This window comes from Mytilus galloprovincialis, unplaced genomic scaffold (assembly GCF_965363235.1).
Source record: "Mytilus galloprovincialis unplaced genomic scaffold, xbMytGall1.hap1.1 HAP1_SCAFFOLD_31, whole genome shotgun sequence".
Classification (NCBI taxonomy): Eukaryota; Metazoa; Mollusca; class Bivalvia; order Mytilida; family Mytilidae; genus Mytilus; species Mytilus galloprovincialis.
In genome coordinates, this window is record NW_027467982.1 from 86,003 (window position 1) to 108,937 (window position 22,935).

At 33.6% G+C, this 22,935-nt stretch overlaps 1 protein-coding gene across 6 annotated transcripts in view; it reads right to left on the bottom strand.

Annotated features, from left to right (window-relative positions):
- Positions 1-22,689, bottom strand: part of LOC143059871 (uncharacterized) — a 43,717-nt gene extending 21,028 nt beyond the window's left edge. For all 6 annotated transcript variants that reach the window (XM_076233434.1, XM_076233439.1, XM_076233433.1 and 3 more), the window contains exons 1-6: positions 22,566-22,689; positions 14,274-14,420; positions 13,100-13,244; positions 8,272-8,385; positions 7,578-7,703; positions 267-377 (exon numbers count right to left, since the gene is read on the bottom strand). In XM_076233434.1, coding sequence (XP_076089549.1) covers positions 267-377; positions 7,578-7,703; positions 8,272-8,385; positions 13,100-13,244; positions 14,274-14,420; positions 22,566-22,568 — 646 coding nt within the window. In that variant the 5' untranslated portion in view covers positions 22,569-22,689. The remainder of the gene's footprint in view (positions 1-266; positions 378-7,577; positions 7,704-8,271; positions 8,386-13,099; positions 13,245-14,273; positions 14,421-22,565) is intronic.
- Between the last annotated feature and the right edge of the window lie 246 nt (positions 22,690-22,935).

Here is a 22,935-nt window from a genome sequence, read left to right on the forward strand (position 1 = left end):
ATTCATGACATGGTCAAATTACAACTAGATGGAAAATTAGACGCCTTTTTCGTGCCACCGTGACAATAAGTGAAGGGCATATTGTTTATACTGATCCATCTGTCCGTTTGATGTTTTAGAACAAAATAAAACATAAATTATGGATGGATGGACAACAGACAGACGATAAATAATGGATGAAAATGCTTAGTGATGGCAAAAACTTGCAAGCCTTTCAGGCTAAGTGACCAAAACAGAAACCAATAATACAAATCAGCAATTCTTACTTTTCTTGTTTTCTTGCTTTTCAGCTACTTTACTGCTGCTTGGAGTATATATTTTTCTAGGAATTCTTTTCCTTTTTGGATAGGAAATTGGAGTTTCCATTGTTGGTAGATCTGCAAAAGATGAATATCATATTTGACAGATGTTTCATTACCAGGACCAAAATAAAAAAAATAATGTATGATCTGACAAAAAAAAAAAAACAAGCTGTGTCAAGTCTTGTATTGCTGTTTTATATTTCAGAATATTTATGTGTCCGTGTCGTTACCAATTCCACTCTGAATGTAAATCATAATAATTTTGCGCTTGACACGAACCAGCTAGTAACTATTGCAAGAAAGGTAACTAGAGGCTCCAAGGAGCCTGTGTCGCTCACCTGTTTTCAAATTTGTCTAAATCTTCCTTTGAGGATGATTTCAGACCCACTGGCTGTATTTTTTAGATCTTGTCCTACTTAACATTTTTGCTGTTCAAACTTTCAATATATCTATAACAGTTTAAAAGATACTTTTTAAAGCACTAAAATCGGTGAAAATATAAAAATAGAGGATATGGTAATAAACAAGTAATAAACATTTAAGGGCAATAAATCCAATAACAAGTGGTCATTTGAACTGTGTGTAGAGCTTTTATTGCTGAACATATTTGCAATCTAAAATATTTTTTTTTCTATCTATAATCACTGTGCTTAAACAGCTGTGGGTAACTTAAGTTACCCACAGCCCAAGATGGCGCAAGACATCTTCTGTTTATATAGATTTTAGTTATTTTAAAGCAAAACAAAGTTGTTTAACGAAGATAAAGCTTTCAAGAAGATGTATATCAGTTTCGCCCGCACTAATAAAAGTAGAAATAACTTAAGTATAAAACAATAAGTCGAAAAACAACTGATTTTAAAAGTCCAAAAGAGGTACGTAACTTTTACAAGAGATATCCGTAACTTTTTTTACGTAATTTACAGAGATGTCCGTAACTTCATGATGTGTCTTTAACTTTTCTCAGAATTTATATTGTTATACACAAAAATATAAAGGTAAGCTATGAAATATCGTAAGTTGGTATACAACTACATTTAGTTACAGTAAAGAGTAAAGGTTAACGCCTTACTTATTCCCAAAAACGGCAAGGGGAATTCATAGTCAGAAGTTCCAATTTTCGAAACGATCCCTTAAAGCAAAACACTAAACCCCTTCAACATTTTTTATTCTAGATTATATGTGATATCACTCTGTCTGTTTTACTCATAAAATTACAGCAACACAGTACTGCAACATACATTTTTACAATAACAAACCACGGCTGTCCTTCATCAACTAGTTTAAGATGAATATTAAGAAGCCGAAAAATCTGAACATGTAGCTTAAATGTTTTTCTTCTATGCGGTGCCAATATTCAAATTTTCAGATGAAATTACAAAAGGGAATAAACCGTACATTAATACTGAAACAATGAAAATATCTTAGCCTTATTTTTAAAGAAACCAGGACTAGTTGGGTTAATAAACTTTCTTCATTATTTACTTGTGTTACTCATCGAAACATAGTGCAATTACATATATGTAATTTCAAATAGATTTGCCAGGATCACATTGTTGTTTTTCTTCAAACAGTTGAAAATAAAATTTCTACTGGGATAATGATTTATTGAGTTCTTTGAAACCCTGTCTCTCCTTCGGTAGCTGTTAATAGTGGAAAATCACTGGTATAAAGCCGATGCCCGTAAATGCAGTTACGGTTAGCCGTAGATGGCATACGAAAATATGGGCATTATATTTTCTAGCTTTTAAGCCTATAAAATTGTTACAATTGTTGAATTTTGCAATTTAGGAAAAGGTCAGTGTCTCAAGATTTAATATAGACCAGAATCATGTTTATTATATGTCTAGCTATTTCATTTTTAAAGCTCTTAGTGAGCTGTAAGATGCGTGTACCTGCTGCTTTTTCTACAGTTTAGATGCCCTTAACTTGTAAAGCGGATGCGTGTAACTTGCAGATCTAATGATTGTAAATTGCAGTAGCTGAAATGCTGAAGTTTATTGCATGTTTAATGTACAAATTATCCTGTATTGGTACGCAATTTTATGTTATATTTTCATGAACGTAGAGAGCGTGGCACTCTTCCTATACGAGGCATCGGATTTAATGTCCCTAATCTGACCGGACCTGACTGTGTATTTGTACATCCAGCACAGCTAAACGGACCAAAGTTAAGCGCTTAAGTTGGTATTATCCCCATGTTTGTGAGTGTCATTTTCTTCGGTGTCCGTGGAAAAGGAAAACAAATGTCAGATCATTATGTATAAAGAATCCTTATATACGCAAAAATTATGCATCCAAAGGCTACAACAGAAAAATTACCCACAGCCAGAGTTTTCGGTTAAGAAAAGTTACGGACATCTTTTGCCATTTTTAAAATTGTTCTTACGCTAAGCTAAGACAAAATGCATTACATTTTTTGTTTTCAGTTGATTATTTTGCCTTAGATACAATACATTGACAACTTGTAAAGAATTATTAATGCGTAAATCTAAAGATATTTGATAAAATTAAAATCGCATTATTTTACGCCGCCATATTGGGCTGTGGGTAACTTAAGTTACCCACAGCCGTTTAAGCACAGTGATAATAGTTTATGAGATAATAGCCAAAAGCATTCAAATTTGCCAAAAACTGTCATTTATGGCCAATAACCCCTATGCAGGAGTATCCAACAATTTTGACATAAATATAAATTAAATAGATCTTGTCATTCTGAACATTTTTGTCCTTGTCACATTTTCTCTGTTTGCAATGAATGGTTTTTGAGATATTAGTCAATACAGTCGAACATGTTTTTCATTAACAGCCATATGTTTAATATATGTACTAAGTCCGTAAACAGGATGGCTTAGTATGACGGACGAAGGGACAGACAAAGTCCATGATTTGCTATTGGAAACCGCAGAAATTGGTAGGATCAAAATCTAAATTAGGAGGTGCACAATGGGAACATGTAACAAAGATTCTCTGACAGTTTCATGGAATTCCCTTCAGTAGTTTAGGGACGGAAGGATGAACGGACGGACACAACGAATACTATATACCCCGTTTTTTTAAGCGGGGGTAAAACTAAATAATGTATCAAATTATTACAATAAAATATCAATGAAAGACTCATTTTTTTTTTTTACAAAATTTTAAAAATAAAGATTGATAGTCATGTTACTGTAAAGGACAGTTGAAAGTATAATTAAAGAAATTGTTCATTGAAACTTTAGGCCAAATTGTAATATATGGACTGGCAGGCCACTCCAAAAGGCCCTCAGTGTCTTGAACTATTTCTTAAATATTGACCTTAATCACATGAAATATTTGTACAAGGTAAATAAATCCTTGTATCCACCTCATCAAAAGTCATAAATTGTATAATATACAATTATGACCTTCATGGAAAGTTAATACAGTCAAACCTGTGAAAACCGGACCCTGAGTAATCCGGTTTCCTGTCAATTCCGGCCGAAAATTAAAGTCCCACTTCCTTCCCTTAATATTCTTTGCAAAAATGTCCCTTGTAAACCGGACCCTGTCTATTCGGAATTCCGATCTAATTATCTAGTCCCAATACAGTAAATTACTTTAATTATTACCTGTCAAAACCGGTTTGGCCTTTTATCATAACGGTATTGATTGATGTCAATCAACTGATCAAGTCGACAGAGATCCGACCACTTTTGAAACGAAATAACTGCTATGGAAAATTAATCTTCAATGCCTACGGAGGAAACTTATGGACAGAAAAACAACTCGTGTTTATCAATTCAAACAATGTGGAGATTCCGACGCAAACAAAATCTGCGAAAGTGAAAATGAAGCGGACGAGCCAGAAACTTTAACTTCATATGAGTATTTCTTCACAAACATTAAATGTATGAATCATTTTTCAAATTCCAAAGATGATGGATTTCTTAACTTTCTCATACCAATGAGAGCAATGATTGAAGATGTTTCGTTCGTAGAAAAATGGTAAAAAGCAGGGACATGTCCAAATATATATTGTGTTCAAATCATCGGCACTCTAGGTTAAATAAAATTAGTTTCAGAATTTTCTATTATTCAATACACTAATTTATAATATGTCAGTAATCTACTGTACTATACAAGCTTATTATTTGTTAATTGCATGAAATATGCAGTTCTGTAAAATATCTGACGTCATGAACCACTGACTTCCTGTCAATCTGAAAACCTGAATAAACCGACCCACTGCCTAAATCGGCCCTTTTTGACGGTCCCAGAGGTGGCCGGTTTACACAGGTTTTACTGTATCCAAAATTGATAAATCGAGGAAGAGGTTATTTCCTGCGGGCATAGCCAAAGGGAAATTCCCCCTTTCGAGATTTAACAATTTTGGATATTAACTTTTCATGAAGGACATAATTGTTTTATTATACCACACTAAACATTGGACTTGTTTTAACCCATTTTACAAGCATCAGCGTAAAAGTTTCATTTCAAAAACTAACTAGTCTTTGAGACTTTCAGGAAATTTACCAAAGTTGGAATTGCAACTTTTGGAATCAGAGCATTTCAAAACATTTCATTAGTTTTTATGATATATATATATGGTAAGTCTTGTAGAATGATTCCAAAAATCAAGCAGTCTTTTTAAGACTTTCAGAAAATTTACAAAACTTGGAATTGCAATTTTTTGAAATCTTAGTGTTCCATGTAATTCCAATAAATAAAATGTAGCAAAAGAGATTAATTGCAAGTTAAATTTTGAAAAAATAATGAGTCTTTGAGACTTTCAGGAAATTTACCAAAAATGGAAATCTGAACATTCAAAAATATTTTGTTTGTTTTTGCAATGTAAGAATAGTAAGTTTTGAAGAACATTTTCAAAGATTTGCCAGTCTTTGAGACTTTCAGGAATTTTCTTAAAACTGGAATTGGCATTTTTTAAAAATCCAAGTGTGCATATCTTTTTATATGTTATTGTAAAACACAATTAGTTTCAAGGAACATTTCCAAAATTTAAACAGTCTTTGAGACTTTCAGGAAATTTACCAAAGTTGGAATTGCCATATTTGGAATCCAAACATACAGTATTGTTCCAACTGTTATACTAATACATAATAAAAAGCTTCGCCGAGCACAGCATGATACGACCGCAGTTGTCGACAAGTGTTCATTTGGGCAAGTATTGACACACTACTAAAGTGGACACAATAATGTGCTGGACACAGTAATTTGCTGGACACAGTAATTTGCTGGATACAGTAATTAGCTGGACACAGTAATATACTGGACACAGAAATTAAGACCCTTGTAGCAGGGAAACCGTAAGTCCCAGCTTAAATTTGGAGAGAATCAAACGGGTTGGAAATTTGTTAAGGAATCCAAACAAAAAAAATGTTGTAATTTGACGAGAAATAAAAAAGTTCTATTTTTGGAGTTAGCACCACTTTGGCCCCTAATAGCTCGGAAACGGTAAAAGCTATGTTAAATCCGTTGACATACTATCGGTGCGGAAGTTCATAAGGAACATAATGAAAAAAACAAAACCAAAATAAGATGAAAAATAAAAATTTGACAAACAAAAAAGAGAAGTTCATTTTAGCCCTTTTAGCCCCTTGTAGCTCAGAAACCGTAAGTCCTAGCTCAAATCGGTAAAAATTTTCTGAGTTGGAAATTTCATAAGGAATCCAAAGAAAAAAAACCCGTTGAAATCGGACGAGAAATAAAAAAGTTTTTTTTTTTTATTTAGCACCACTTTGGTCCCTAATAGCTCGGAAACGGTAAAAGCTACGTTAAGTCCGTTGACATACTATCGGTGCGGAATTTCATAAGGAACATAATGAAAAAAACAAAATGAAAATAAGATGAAAAATAAAAATTTGACGAACAAAAAAGAGAAGGCAGTTTTAGCCCCTTTTGGCCCCTTGTAGCTCCGAAACCGTAGGTCCTAGCTCAAATCGCTTAAAATTTCATGAGGAATCAAAAAAAAAAAACCCATTGAAATCGGACAAGAAATAAAAAAGTTCGTTTTTTGGGATTTAGCACCACTTTGGCCGCTTATAGCTCGGAAACGGTAAAGGCTATGTTAAATCCGTTGCAATATTACAGTTGCGGGATTTCATAAGGAACATTATGAAAAAAATTTGATTAAAATTGAACAAACAAGAATGTGTCCTCAGTACACGAATGCCCCACTCGCACTATCATTTTCTATGTTCAGTGGACCGTGAAATTGGGGTAAAATCTCTAATTTGGCATTAAAATTAGAAAGATCATATCATAGGGAACATGTGTACCAAGTTTGAAGTCGATTGGACTTCAACTTCATCAAAAACTACCTCGACCAAAAACTTTAACCTGAAGCGGGACAGACGGACGAACGAACGAACGGACGGACGGACGAACGGACGCACAGACCAGAAAACATAATGCCCCTCTACTATCGTAGGTGGGGCATAAAAATAAATCCTCTACATCATATTTAATATAAACACTTATTTTGCCCTTTTTGGCCCCTATTTCAGGAACCGGCGGGGGCATAACCCCCAAAAACAATCCCAAGCTGTATTTTGTGGTTATATTCCTTGTGTTAAAATTTCGTAGCATTTGCTCTATCAGAACTTAAGTTATTGTCCGGAAACCATTAATCTGGACGACGACGACGACGCCGACACCGACGACGCCAACGGACAGGGGCGATACCATTATACGAACGCAAAATTTTTGCGGTGGTATAAAAAGTTAGTTGCTTGGATCATAATCATACCAAAAGATGTCGCATATTAATCATTTGGTGGGAAATCATTTTGCCCTAAGGGCAAAGTTCAAAATTCCGAAACCTTCGACACAGACAACTTTCATAGTACTACTTATACACTTATAATTTTCTTGTTTCTACCATGAAAGGTGTAAGAGGAGTTCGTGCAGAATCGATTTTGTCATTATTTTTAACCCTTAGGAAAATGCCCTCAGGGCTTGCAGGCAAAATACCATGCCACTGCTAGACTTGGTACCCATAATGGGAGGTCATACTGTTGGAACCAACTTCCTATTGTAAATATTTTGGAAGATTTCACCATTTTCTGCCTATCTCAAAAACGAAATTTCGCTCATAAATTTGCCCTAGGGCATGAATTTCATACCCTGATCACATACTCTAACATGCTACCAAGTTTCAAGTTTCCATCATTTCTAGTTTCTGAGATTTTGCATGACATTACATACATACAAACAGACGGACTGCATTACATACATGACATAATCCCCCCGCTTTCGCTTAGCAGGGGGGATAAAAACAGCACTTGACAATATTTATACCCTCTTCTTCATTGATAATATTCTCTTCTGAATCGATGAACTGTTCCCTCTCAAAATCTTCTTCTGCCTCTACACCTTCCATCTGAGTATTTCTATCTTCTTCTCTGTCTATTTCTAACTCTTTCTCTGAATAAGGAAAGATATTTCATTAACTAACATAAATTGCTTACCTGGATAGTCTTAACCAAACATATCAATGGCTAAATATAGCAATTTTAATGCCGTTTTAATTTTTTGTGTGTGATCTATGCATTCTTTTAGTAACAATTTTGAAGATGACTGAATAAAAAAAAAACTAGAGGCTCAGGTGAGCATCAAGAATTGCCCATGGCAGCCAATTTTGTTGTCCAATCAGGACGAAATGAGGCAATTTTATAACAGACCTTACATAGATGCATCCTGCCAAGTTTGATTCCATTTAGCCCAGCGGTTTCAGAGGGGAAGATTAAAGTGTGATAAGTTATGATAGATGTTTCATGGTGGCAAAAGCTCACATTACCCTAATAATAATCTATAAAGCAATCAACAATGCTCATCTTTCATACATGTTGTCTGAAATAAATTAAATATTCTGCAATCATGGACTAATGCAAAACATATTACAATTAATCATTCAATTATTAAACAGAAATCAAAAACACATGTTTTTGAATTCACAATTCCATTTGTTTCTTTGGTAAAACTCTAAATTTACCTGAATCAGAGTCCAAAATGCATTGCAGTTGTTCTATTACCCTGGGCCTACTTATGACGTACTGCATCACCACAGATGGATTTGCATCTGCAAATCTGGTCCATTTTTCTTTAACTGAAAATATAAGATTTTCATCCAATGATAAACAGAGGACAGGTCTGAGCTTTTTTTTTGCAAAGGTTTATTTTGCCTCTCAAGCTTAAAATGACTTAATTGACAGTCCAAAATAACATTTGAAATTACAGATAATTTTATCAATACAAACTGAGGTGCTCAACAACCTACTTTGTTGACTACTCAATAACCTATATTGTGGTCAACACAGGAATTGTGTTACCAGTAGCTTGCTTCATACAGTAATGTGTTTGATATGCTTACTTTCTTGACAGTCTAACTTGCTTGCCACGATTATGTTGGTAGTTCACTATTATTGAAATATATTGGAAATCAGAATTAGAATAAACAGCTGCGCCACAAGTGCAATATACGCCCATTCCGAATTTTTTTTATAGTTCATTTCAAAACATATGCAGTGGAACCTGTCTTATCCGACACACCTCGGGACCAGAGAAATATGTCGGATTGGACAGGGTGTCGGAATACTCGGGTTTCACATTTGATAAAAGTGAAATAAGCATGTAAGATACAAACGTGGGCAATAACACCCAAAATAGGTTTTACTAAGGAGATCCTTTAAAGAAAAATAGTGTTTATGAAACATTACACCACGTCAAGTACGAATTCCCAAGATCTTGTAAATATTTAGTACGATAAATTTCAGTGAGATTGACAAGTTCTTAGAACATTTACAGTGTTAGTCTTCATCAATTGTTTAACTATTTTCCCAGTCATGGTTATTTGTATCATTTAGTCGGAATATCGTCTTCGACACTGGTCACATAAATTAAACTGTCAAAATGAAATCATTTCACAGTCCAATTAGCAATATTTCTTCGTCTGGATTTTTTTCCCCAACAATTTACTCACATTGAATTAAGAAAGACATTATGAAAAGTATGTATTAAGATTTATATATTTTCCATATGTTGTAGAAATGTTTTTATCCCGTACTGAGCCTCAAATTTCCTATCCGATCAATAAAAAATAACAAGATATTTGTGTACACAGGTAATGGATTAAATTACCTTTAATAAAAATGCATGAAATACACCTGACTGAATTATGATTACCTTGTTTATAAATTGATTAAGGAGATCAAAGGGTCGGATTAAACAAGTATAATTAGAGTACTTATGAAGGCTGGGACTTGAAAATGCTGTCGGATTACGGAGTAGACGGGTGACGGAATACAGAAGATTTTTTAACAAAGAATGTTAAAGAAAACTTTCGGGACCAGTAAATTTTGTCAGATTTCACAGGATGTCGGAATATTCAGGTGTCGGATTAAGCAGATTCGACTGTAATTATCAGATCATGTCTATTTCAAACAAAACAAAAGAAGAAACACTATGTGAATTTTAAAAGCAAACAGACAATTATTTTTATAAAAATAAAATTTAATAAAATAATGAAAAAAATAATAAATTAAATATAGAACCAAAAAAAATCTAAATGAAAATAGGAAAAAAATATTCTTTAGTTATTCACAAAAAAAAAGTAAGTTACTTAGTCCGCTCCCAACTCCAGAACTCTAAAAGGACAATAGGGAAAATAACAAAAACCAAAGGCATTTACTCTACATAGGACCTACATGTAACATCATGTTAAAATTTAGTAAGAATTGGTCAAAGTAAACTTGAGTTTTTGTGAAAAATGTCAATTTTCAATGAACAAAGTCCCATAACTCTTGAACGACAAAAGTGAAAATCAATGAACCGTAACAAGACTCAAACTCAATCTGTAACATCAATAAATATCTATATACCAAAAATCAGTTCAATATCTCAAGGTGTTTAGTAAAAAAGTCTGGAAAACTGGTTGTTGCGCAACAAGTCAGAATGACAAACAAGGGTAAAACTATATGTCCCGACCACTTTGTGGCGGGACATAAAAAAGTGCTGAAAACTTCAAATTCACTGTAATTTTCTAAGTCCGAGGGCGTAACTTCCGTAAAAATTATTCAACCACAACCAAAGTAGAACTTAATCTGTAACTTCTCATGATAAGACCACATACCAAAAATAAAATCAATTGGTTGAACATTACAAAAAAAAGTGTGGAATACTTATAATTCACTGTAATTTTGTATGTATAGAAATATTTTATATTTTGGGCCACTTTTACCTTTAACCTATGTCTTTTACTTTTTATTGTTTTGTATGTTTTATATTTGGTTTGTTTAGCCCCACTGCCAGTGGTTTTACATTTACAATTTCTTTGATATTGAATTTTTCTATGTCCAAGGGCTGTAGCTTCCGTGAAAATCATTGAACCGTCACCAAACTCTAACTTAATCTGTAACTCTTCATAATAAGGCTACATACCAAAGATATTATCATTTGGTTGAAGCATTACCAGAATAAAGAGCTACGCCAAGCGCAGCATGATACGACCGCAGTGGTCGAACAGGTGTTCATTTGGGCAAGCATTGACACACTACTAAAGTGGACACAATAATATGCTGGACACAATAATATGCTGGACACAGTAATATGCTGGACAGAGAATTCTGATTAGTAATAAAAAAACTTTTTTTTGGTTTTTTTTTTATTTAGCACCACTTTGGCCCCTAATAGCTCGAAAACGGTAAAAGCTATGCTAAATCTGTCGTACTCTACTGTTGCGAAAGTTCATAAGGAACATAAAGAAAAACTAGAAAATGTGTCTGTAAGCCACAGATGCCCTGCCATTTAGATCAATATGAGGTTCCATGTTCTCTCATGTAAAAATTGACCAAAATGCTGCTGAAAAGAGCTGTATGGCAAATTTAAACCAAAGTCACTCAAGCATAAGATATGTCAAAGTGACCAAAAAGAGGTCAAACTGTGCTGCACTGTGCAAGAATACTACAACAGTGTAATATCATTGATACACTACCACAGATTCCGAGAAATGGCAGTAAATGCAAAACTTGACCAAAATCATTCAAGCATAAAATGTAGGTCATGGTATTCTAGAAGATGCTGAACTGTGCTGCACTATGCAAGGACACTACAATACATTAATATCATTGATATACTACATTAGGTTCTTGAGAAATAATCCTCGACACAAAACTTTACCAAAATCACTGAAGTATAAAATGTAGGTCATAGTGACCAAAAAGATGCTGAACTGTGCTGCACTAAGCAAGAACACTACCAATAGTCTAATATCATTGATACACTACCATAGGGTTCTGAGAAATGGACCTATACACAAAACATAACCAAAACCACTGAAGCATAAAATGTAGGTCATATTGACCAAAAAGATGCTGAACTGTGTTGCACTAAGCAAGAACACTACAACAGTCTAATATCATTGATGCACTACCATAGGGTTCTGAGAAATGGACCTAAACGCAAAACTTAACCAAAATCACTCAAGCATAAAATGTAGGTCATAGTGACCCAAAAGATGCTGAACTGTTGAACTGTGTTACACTACATAGGAACACCACAGTGGTGAAATATCATTCATATATTACAATAGGTTTCTTCACAATGGTCATTTATGAAAAAAGTTATTGAAGTCAATCAAGCATGAAATGTAGGTCAAATTGACCCAAATGTTGTTGATCAATGTAGTACTATTTAAGAAGAATATACTGATGAAATATCATTGGTACATCATTATCACATTCTGAGAAATGGACCTTAACGCAAAACTTAACCAAGATCGGGACAGACGGACGTACATACGTATGTACGGACGGACAAGGGTAAATCTATATGCCCCTTTCACTTCGTGGCGGGGCATAAAAACAAAACCAAAATAAGATGAAAAATAAAAATTTGACGAACAAAAAAGAGAAGTCTTTTTTAACCCCTTTTAGCCCCTTATAGCTCAGAAAATGTAAGTCCTAGCTCAAATCTGTTAAAATACACTATGTTGGAAATTCATAATTTGCTGTTATACATTTTGAAATTGTTTAAAACACTAAGGTTTTTCTACTTCAAGGCATAGGATTTCCTTGGTCTTATTTTGGTGCCCTGTTTCGGTATATTTTGGGTTTATAAGCTCTTCAACTTTATAGTGATTTTGGATTTGCATAGTTTTAGATACATGTAAGAGCGTCACTGATGAGTCTTTTATAGACGAAACGCGCGTCTGGCGCAGAAAAAATCTTGCCTTGAACTTTGATGTGATTTTTTTTTTTAACACCATGATGGTTTTCACTGCTGGTGGAGGTATTCTTCCTAGAGGTTAACCCGCTCCGCTAGTCAACACTTCGGTGCTGACGTGATTCATCAAACTAAATGTGCTGTTATAAATTTTGAAATTGTTTAAAACAATAAAGTTTTTCTACTTCAAGGCATAGGATTTCCTTGGTCTTATTTTGGTTCCCTGTTTCGGTATATTTTGGGTTTATAATCTCTTCAACTTCATAGTGATTTGGATTTGCATAGTTTTAGATAAGAGTGTCACTAATGAGTCTTTTATAGACGAAACACTCGACTGGCGCAGAAAAAATATTGCCTTGAACTTTGATGTGATTTTGGTTTTTTTTTGACTGAAAATGTAATTTTAAGAATTGAATGCAGATTTTGCATTTTATGGGCGTGTAAAAGCGTTGACCGTGCACACATTTTTTGTATGAAGCGCTTCCACGCTTTATATAAAATGTGCTTCGGTCAACGCTTTTACACGCCGATTAAGTACAAAAAATATGCATTCAATTCTTAAATCAATGTGCATATAAACATGATAAACATCATAAACTCACAAGATTCCACAGGTGCACACGTCTTTCTTGTTATGAAATTTTTTATCCAGGTGTAAAGTCTATTCTTTTCTTTCCTTTTCCTTGAATTCTGTCCACAACTGTCCTTCTCATCTAGAGGGGGACTGTCATACTTGGTTCCTACTTCCTAAAGATAACACACATGAAAATCAATATTCAGCAGTTACAAAACTGTACACTAAATAATAATATATGTATGCAAGAGCAAAACAAGAAATCTGTGTGAACTGATGCTTATTAGTGATACTCCGCTCCCGAACTTTGGCGCTAAATACGGAAAATTGAATAATAGATAGAAATAAAATTGTATAATAATAACATCATGAAATAATGGGTGAGATATCACTGATGAAGATGCGTGTCAAAATTCTTTCAAATCTCCTTCCCAAGGGTATGAAGTTAAACTTGTAAATGTATCATGTGTATTGAGTCTGCAATGAAATTCTTGTTCCATATTAAATCTAACTTGAAACTATGAGCACAACTCTATACCCCACCCCTTTTTCCCTCTCACTTGCCTAACCCTATAAGTCATGAGACTTACATCTGATATCGCAAGAAGTTCATCTTCCAATGATACAACCACCTAGGCTCTACAGTACAAAAGCTATGCCAATGATACAACCACCTAGGCTCTACAGTACAAAAGCTATGACATGAAGAACATGAAGAAGAAAAGCTTTAAAAATTATAAAGAAAAAAGTGGATGACATTTTACTATCATGAAGGTCAAGGGTCACATTGACCTAAATTTGGTACGTGACACATCATCTTCGTTTTGCTATCATGAAGATCAAAGTCAAGGTCATTGTGACATAATTTCATTCGTGACACATCCACCTCCCGTATATGATTCATCCACATACCAAGTTTGATAATCCTACAATGTAGGTACTAAGGTACAAAAGTTCTGCTCAGGACAATGAGCAGGACGGATGGACAGACAGACAGACAGACAGAGGTGATTCCTATATACCCACACAAACTTCATTTGATGGGGTATAAAAACGTCAAATAATGCCTTCAAGTTTTTACATGATGTTAACAGTCTACAAACAAACATTTGGGACCATCTTATATTCTTACAGGGTATAAAAAATTGTCATGCATGTCCATCAGACAGTCTATATCCTACTATCATGACTATAGTACAAACCTGAACAATGTCAGTTTCTGTTTTCATTTCCAGATATATTTTTAAAATATATATCTCCAGGGGTGATGTCTTTGGTGTTTTTTTGATGACTTCCATCAATTTTTCTTCAAACAAGATAAATGGGGATGTAGGTGCCATGCTCATAAACTATAAAAAAAATAAACACAGATTTGTTACAACAATATCATCTTTTGAGGAGAAAAACGTCACATTTCAGCAATGCGTATTGCACACATATTTGTGTCAGGATGTTAATGCTACAGATACATGTAGTGAATGGGCTATTCCAGAAATAATCCATACCCCCCCCTATAGAAGGTATATGGGGTTCAGAAAAAAATCCATGGAAAATTTGGGATGTGGTTCAGAAAAAAATCTGGAATTCCATGTCGGTCCTATAGAAGGCAAAAAGATAAATTAAAATATTCCATGGAAAATTATGCTGTTGTTATTAGAAAATTTCTGGAAATCCAGAGCATCCTATAGAAGGCAACAATAAAAGTTTAAAAATTCCATGGAAAATCTGGATTCTAGTCGCTTTCAGTAAACTTAAGATAAATTTGTGCTTGTATGTATATCTGTAGTTCATTAGGTAATTCTAAAGCCCTATGTATCTTTACAAACAATGTACCAGAAATTTAAAGTGGTTTAATAGGTTTTTGCTCGTTGTTGAAGGCTGTACGATATTCTTAAGTGGTTAATTTTGTATCTTTTGATCTCTGGTGGGGAGTTAGTACAAATAATTATGATGTCTAGGAAAGCTATTTTAAGCTTTTGCTTTGACGCCTTCCAGTGGATCAAAAGATGTGAAAATTGAAAAATACCCACAGCAGATGGCATGATTATCTTAACTATTGGAGAGTAGTCTTATTGGCAATTTGGAAATGATACCACATTTTATTATTTTAATACTACATGTATAAAGTGTGTCCATACATGTTGTAAGCCAGAGTTGTCAGTACTGAACTTAAGGCCGTACTTTAACCTATAATGGTTTACTTTTTAAATTGTTATTTGTATGGAGAGTTGTCTCATTGGCACTCACACCACATCTTCCTATATCTATTAAGTCTGAGAGTTGTAAATTTGAAATTGTTTGCAATAGGACCTAAAAAAAAATAAAAAAATGTACATTTGTTCATGTACCTCAGCTTCTAACATAACATTCAGGGGATATGATATTCATGTAGATATTGATAGTGATAATACTTCAAAAGAAATGCATACTTTCAACACCACATGACATGTTTACTATTACATTTGTAATCTTATTGGGACAATTCACAACTTCTAATTGGAGATTGAGATAATAATATTTCCCCCTCTTTTCTTTTACCATGGAAGTTACATGTACATGCATGTATATCAGTATATTGGTATTATAGAACTTGTTTGCTTTTTTGCATTTTCATAAAACATGTGTTATCATGGTTATGGTCATGGCATAAGGGAAAAAATTCTCAGAAAATAAATGCCTGTGATTAAAAAAAATATTTTGAAACTTGCATTTCTAGAACTAAGTGAAATTAAATTGATATGAATACTGTGTATATTATAATTTATTCATGACAAAAATGATAAAAAAAAAACCTTTATAAACATAACAAATGGTTCTAACATCCAAATTCCACTAATTATATTTAACTTTTGATTTTGTAATCAAACTTGATTATAGACCCATAGTTATCTTTTTGTTTCAAGTTTGTTTTTTATTGTGAAGGAGTCATATTTTAATGCAGCTATAAGGTTTATGATAAAAAATGCAAAACATCCATACTAAGAAATGAAGAATCAAAAGAAATGACTAAGTAAAAATACTGGATGTTGATAACAAATCAAGATTTTTACAACTATTTACAAGTCAGTGTTTTAATGGTTTTAAAATAAAAACAAAATCATAGTTCACTATCTGGATTTATAGGGTTTTATTTACAATGATTTATGTTCTCTACAAGTATGTTTGTATTGAAATTTGTGAGAAACCACACACCAGGACCTACTGCTTTTCATAGTTGTTGAGGTTGAAGATTATTTTATCTAGCCATCTAGTTGACAAACAATCAGTAATTAAAAAGCTTTAAAGAAGTCCCACTGTGAACACATGGCCATTTCTGTGGACTTTAATTATATCATAATATACTACATGCAAATACTTGAACCACATGTTATAAGACAAAGGAGATAAATACTAGGAACTATGTATCCATAATCCCTTGCTCTGCAAAAATAAATATTTAGTCTCAGTTTTAAAATTAGAAAAGTTTATTTTTTTATTATTTAAATTGTTATTTTTTCCGTTTATTTATCAATCATTATAATACATTGACTCTATTTGTCTAAGTGGATTAATATGATTACATCTATTATATGAATATGTTTTGAATATATATACATAATGTATCATCTTTCAGTTCCATAACTTATCTTAACTTTAAAAATGTTAAACATGTATACATTTAAAAAATCAAATGTCATTCATATTATACAAATTTAGAGTTTAACAATTGTTTAAAAGTTTTGTAATTTTCTTTAATTTCATGATGTTTTAGGAAATTATAACATGTAAAGAAATACAGGAATTTGAAAACAATAAGAAATTATATAAATCGTTCCCCAAAGAAGGATTGTTAGATGTCTAGATTTGGCCACTTTAGTTGCAGGCGACAAATAGAAAATTGTAAAACTGCATGTACAGGAAATTATATGAGATTAGAGACACATTTATTTTGTAATGTATTGTGAACTAATTTATAATTTTTTTAAAAACCATTTGTATTTGGAGAAAACATTTTCAAATTGTGACTGTGGTATGAGAACATTAAAGGAGTAGGTCCGGTAAGGGCCGATTTTGGCCCCAAATTTCAGTTTCATCTAACGAGATATTTAGGACACTTTTTAAACACTTAAGTGTATATTTCAATTGATTCGATTAGTTTATGTAAAAGATTTAAATGATCAGTCATTAAAAACGCTCCGATTGAAGCTTAAATATGAACAAGAGGCTGTCACAACGACAGCAAACCGGATTTATTAATATTTATTTGTGTCCTGGCAATATCACAAGAACCATTACTGATGAATGGTGAAAGTGAAAATTGTCAACATCAAATTTGACCTCCATTTTGTCATCAGTATCAACATATAAAAATTTGAAAAGCTTAGATTGAATGGTTCATGAGTAAATGCAACAACGTGAATGGAAACGCCATTTTACAATCTTTCAAGAACCATAACTCCTGAACGGTAAAAGTCAAAATCATCATTACTGAACTTGACCTCTATTTTGCCATCAGTAACAACATATAAAAATTTCAAAAGCTTTGGTTGAATGGTTCATGAGAAAATGCACGGACACGACTGGAAACACCATTTTTCAATCTTTCAAGAACCATAACTCCTGAACGGTAAAAGTCAAAATCGTCTTTATTGAACTTGACCTCTATTTTGTCATCAGTAACAACATATTAAAATTTGGGAAGCTTTGGTAGAACAGTTCATGCGTAAATGCAGGGACACGACTGGAAACTCCATTTTTCAATCTTTCAAGAACCATAACTCCTGAACGGTAAAAGTCAAAATCCTTATTATTAAACTTGACCTCCATTTTGTCATCAGTAACAACATATAAAAATTTCAAAAGCTTTGGTTGAATGGTTCATGAGAAAATGCATGGACACGACTGGAAACACCATTTTTCAATCTTTCAAGAACCATAACTCCTGAACAGTAAAAGTCAAAATCGCCATTATTGAACATGACCTCTATTTTGTCATAAGTAACAACATATTAAAATTTGGGAAACTTTGGTAGAACAGTTCATGCGTAAATGCACGGACACAACTGGAAACTCCATTTTTCAATCTTTTAAGAACCATAACTCCTGAACGGTAAAAGTCAAAATCGTCATTATTAAACATGACCTCCATTTTGTCATCAGTAACAACATATTAAAATTTGGGAAGCTTTAGTAGAACAGTTCATGCGTAAATGCACGGACACGACTGGAAACTTCATTTTTCAATCTTTCAAGAACCATAACTCCTGAACGGTAAAAGTCAAAATCGCCATTATTGAACTTGACCTTCATTTAGTTGTCAGTAACAACATATTAAAATTTTAAAAGCTTTGATTGAACGGTTCATGAGTTAATGCACGGACAACATTTGATTGCCGCCCGCCCGCCCGCCCGCCCGCCGTACATCCCCAAATCAATAACCGACATTTTTGTCACAAAAATCCGGTTAAAAATCTAACAAATATGCCAAAAAACGTCACTTTTAAGATGGTTTTCGTCAAAAATGAAAGTGGCCGCATCCGTGTTCATCCTCAACCTTTATATATCATGTATATGTTATGTATTATCATCAAATACAACTTACATTTTAATATTATGAATGAACACGAATGCGGCCACTTTACAATACGCACATTTAAAATTCAGTTCAAGAGAAGTCCGAGTCTGATGTCAGAAGATATTACCAAAGAAAATATTTAATCTCCTGAATAAATGTCTCAGAATATTCACATGACATTCATATTTACCAAGCCAAAATATGAAGAAACTCGCCCCTTTACCCTCGTTACCCGTAATGCTGTATACATAACTTCTCTTCATTAGAGGCTGCATTATCTAAGCTTTAGACGGAAACTGTCTAAAATTTAACTAAAATGCTATAATTGTGAAGATTTCAGTAATTTAGCATGACTTTATGATGCTAGTACACGATATATGTACATTGTATTGTCAAAAACAGCACATATTTATGTAGCAGAAGCATTCTACTTTCCAAAAAATAGCTAAAAGATTACATTTGCTCAATTTTGCAAAGCTGCTTAATTTTGGAGCCAAAAAGGGGTCTTACTGAACCTACATGTACTCCTTTGATAACTTCTCAAATTTCATTCCAGTATACAATTTTTTTTTGTAGAAAATCAGTCATTTCTTATTCAAATTTATATTGAAGATTTTATAATATAAATATAAAGATAACATACATACTAAACAAAAATTTTGTTTTACAAAAAAAAGGGGGGGATGTCTGGAGCTTATAAAATTCAAAACTCAGAAGATTTTGCCACTAGCTGATTTTGATAACCAATATAACAATCTATTTATGTTGAACCATGGAAGTATTATATTGACAGGAACTACAACGATTTGTTAGCACTTATTTATAACCCGGGGAGCTCTGTAGAAAAGATATGGAAACTGACTAATTAGTATGTTATCGTTAATAGCCCTTTGTGACCATGTGCGATGCCGCCGTCCTAAATTGACCAGACATACTTCTTATCATCACGTGGTTTTTATTGCGAAAGGTTATCTCTAATACCTGTCGGAAAACCCCTTTGTTTATTTCAATCTCGTCTGTGGTCTTTCAGAATTATTCAATTTTTCAAAACAAATCGACTGATGTACAAAACAAGAAAATCGGACGAGAACTTTGAATACTACAACGTTTTGAAGTGGTGAGTGACAATATTTCATTAGTTTGTGGGTTAAGTTTAAATCGTAATTAAGGTGTGTTCCGGTTACCGCCGGTTAAAAATAAATATATTTGATAAAAATAATTACTGTGAAGTTTCGAGTAGTCTATATAGTTAAGGTACTGGATAACCCTGGAAAGTAGAAATTTCCAGTTTAAAATACGAAAATTAATCGAACAAGTACCAACATCAACAAAATACAGAAGAAGAAAACAGAGATCTCACTTCGTTGTGTAGCTATTTATATAATGTTGGTTAATATCTTTTTAATTGTGAATATAAAAACTTCATGTCTACCCGCAATTGAAAGACCTTTCCGATCATATAAAGCCATGGTCAGTATTTTATCATTTGAACATGTATGACTATGCCAATATATATACTAGCCAAGATTTAAAAAAAGTCTTTATGACCCGAGTATTGTTTTCTCACAAGGACAAATCTTAAAGTTATCAACTTCTACTGTAAATCTTATACTTTATATATGCACTTAAAAAACAAGGTTTAATGTCTATTTCAAAAACGTAAACTGAAACTGTTTTACAGTGCACTTAACATATACATGTCCATGAAATCAGAAATCAGTGATGTATATTTGGCAGTCAGGATATTTCATATATCAGTGGCGGATGCAGGAATTTTCGAAAGGGGGGGTGCTAGCCCAGGGCAAAGGGGGGGTGCAAAACATATGTCCCGATTCAAATGCATTGATCTGCCAAAATAAAGGGGGGTGCGCACCCCCGGAACCCCCCTCTGGATCCGCCACTGTATATAATAATATACGTAAAGCCTTATTTAACATGGTGTTAAACCAGCCCTGGATTTGGAGTACATTTGTAAGTCTTATAATTGCTCTATAATAAAATTGTCTTTTTTTAAATCTTGATTAAATCGGCTCAATTTTCAATATGTACAGTCCCGAAATATGAATGAAATACATGCCACTGGACGTAAGACAAACAACTTTCAATCACAACTTATGATGTGCTTTTTCTACCCTTCAACCCTTTAAAACAAATCCAAAATAGTCTTTTTTTGTCAACAGATATGGTAAAAAATGGACCCAGACTATAACTGTCGTTTATGTGGAACTACAGAAAAGAGAACTGCTCACCACCTATAATACGAAAAATCAAAATATGCTAGAGACATTAAACTCTCACTAAACATTGATATTCAAAATGATCCAAGTGATTTTCCAAAATTTATTTGTATTAGTTGTCAATCTAAGTTGTATATATGTTGAATCATTGCAAACTAGATTTCGCAAAAAGACTTGTTTTTGACATTAGTGCCCTTGAATCTTTCTCTTTTGTTCCATCGCGCTTTAGCGTGCTGTACCATCGTACTTTAGGGAACAAACAAACATTGCACTTTAGCGTGAGACACCGTCATACTTTAGCGTAGACCATTGCACTTTAGCGTGACCATCGCACTTTAGAGTACCATCGCACTTTAGAGTCCTACATGTATAAACAAGAAGATGTGGTAAGAATACCAATGAGACATCTCTCAACCCAAATCACAGCGCATAAAAAGTTAACAGGTATAGGTCAAAAACATGGAGCCTTGGCTCACACCAAGCAACAAGTTATAATGGGCCCCAAAAATAACAGAAAACCAACTGTGGAATCTATATGAAAAAAAAAGAAACCAGAAACATGAACAAGTTACTACACCAACAAATGACAACCACTGAACAATGTCAATGGCATCTGATTTAGAAAAGGTGCATAAAAAAATGTAGTGTTTTAAACATTACAACAGGAGCCAACCTTCACCCTTACCAGAGACCGTAATGTATCATAACAATATAAAAAGACCCAAGATAAATTATCCATTGAATGATTGTACATTTGAAATGGATGAACTTGATCACAAAGACATTTAAACAAAAACAAGTAAGCATACAGCTGCCATACACTGAATGAATGCCAGTTTGATCTAATCATCTACATGTATGACACACAAAAAACAATATTAAAACTTATATGTTTCATGAAAATTGTTTATCTGGAATTTTTCTGTTGGAAATTAAATTTGTCTGGAAATATTTATTTCCACAGGATATTTTCTTGGAATTTTTAGTATTATTCTCATTTTTTTCCTGGAATATTTTTTAGAATTTTTGAAATAATCTGGAAATTATTGACAACTTACAGAATATTTTCTTGAAAATCTGAGATTTTAACAGATTTTTTTTCTGGAAATCCTTAACCTTCTATAGGGGGGTTAGTCCAAATAATTATGACGTCTTGAAAGGCTATTATAATTTTTTTCTTTGACGCCTTACATTAACGTCGTCGATGTAAGGCGTCAAAGAAAAAAATTATAATAGCCTTTTAAGACGTCATAATTATTTGGACTATAGGGGGGTATGGATTATTTCTGGAATAGCCCAATACGAGGGGGAGGACAGGGGGGTACCCTTCTCCCTTCTCCCACCCATCTTCTCCTTTCTCCTACCCCTGTTCTCCTTTCTCCCATTAGAATAAAACATCTCCTTTTGAGATATTTTTTCTTGAAATATAAGAAAAAATTTTAAAAGGAGATATTTTATTTTTTCTCCTTTCTCCCAGCCTTCCTCTCCTTTCTCCTACCCCCTTTCTCCTTTCTCCCACCCCCTTTCTCCTTTCTCCTACCCCCTTTCTCCCCGTCTCCCTTACGCCTGTCCTCCCCCTCCAATACGGCAATAGTGAATAATCAACAATAAGGGATTCTACACTTCAAGAGGATTTTCCAACTGAAGTGGTTCATCTGGTAAAGGTGGAAAATACGGGGGGGAGGGGTCCGCCACTGTCTCACCATTCCTCCATAATTATTTTTATGGTTGTGTTTCCTATTCTTATCGTTGCGTTTTGTTGTTAGCGCCTTATGACAAATCCATTAAATATGTGCATGATGTGTACACTGGTTTTGCTGACGTATCTATTATACAATAAACTGCATATCGGAATCGGTTTTTGAGATCCGGATTGGACACGACTGGTGTGCGACTAAACCCGAGACTCGCCGAGCGTTTTACACTCCTACCTAGGAGTCTACTCCCGTATTCGGAAGAAGAAATATTTAAAATTTAACTGTCGAGAGTGGATAAATATCGTATTACACGAGATTTGGTGGTGGAATCTGTTTATCTAATGATTTTCTAACAATACGCAGGCAAACTTATTCC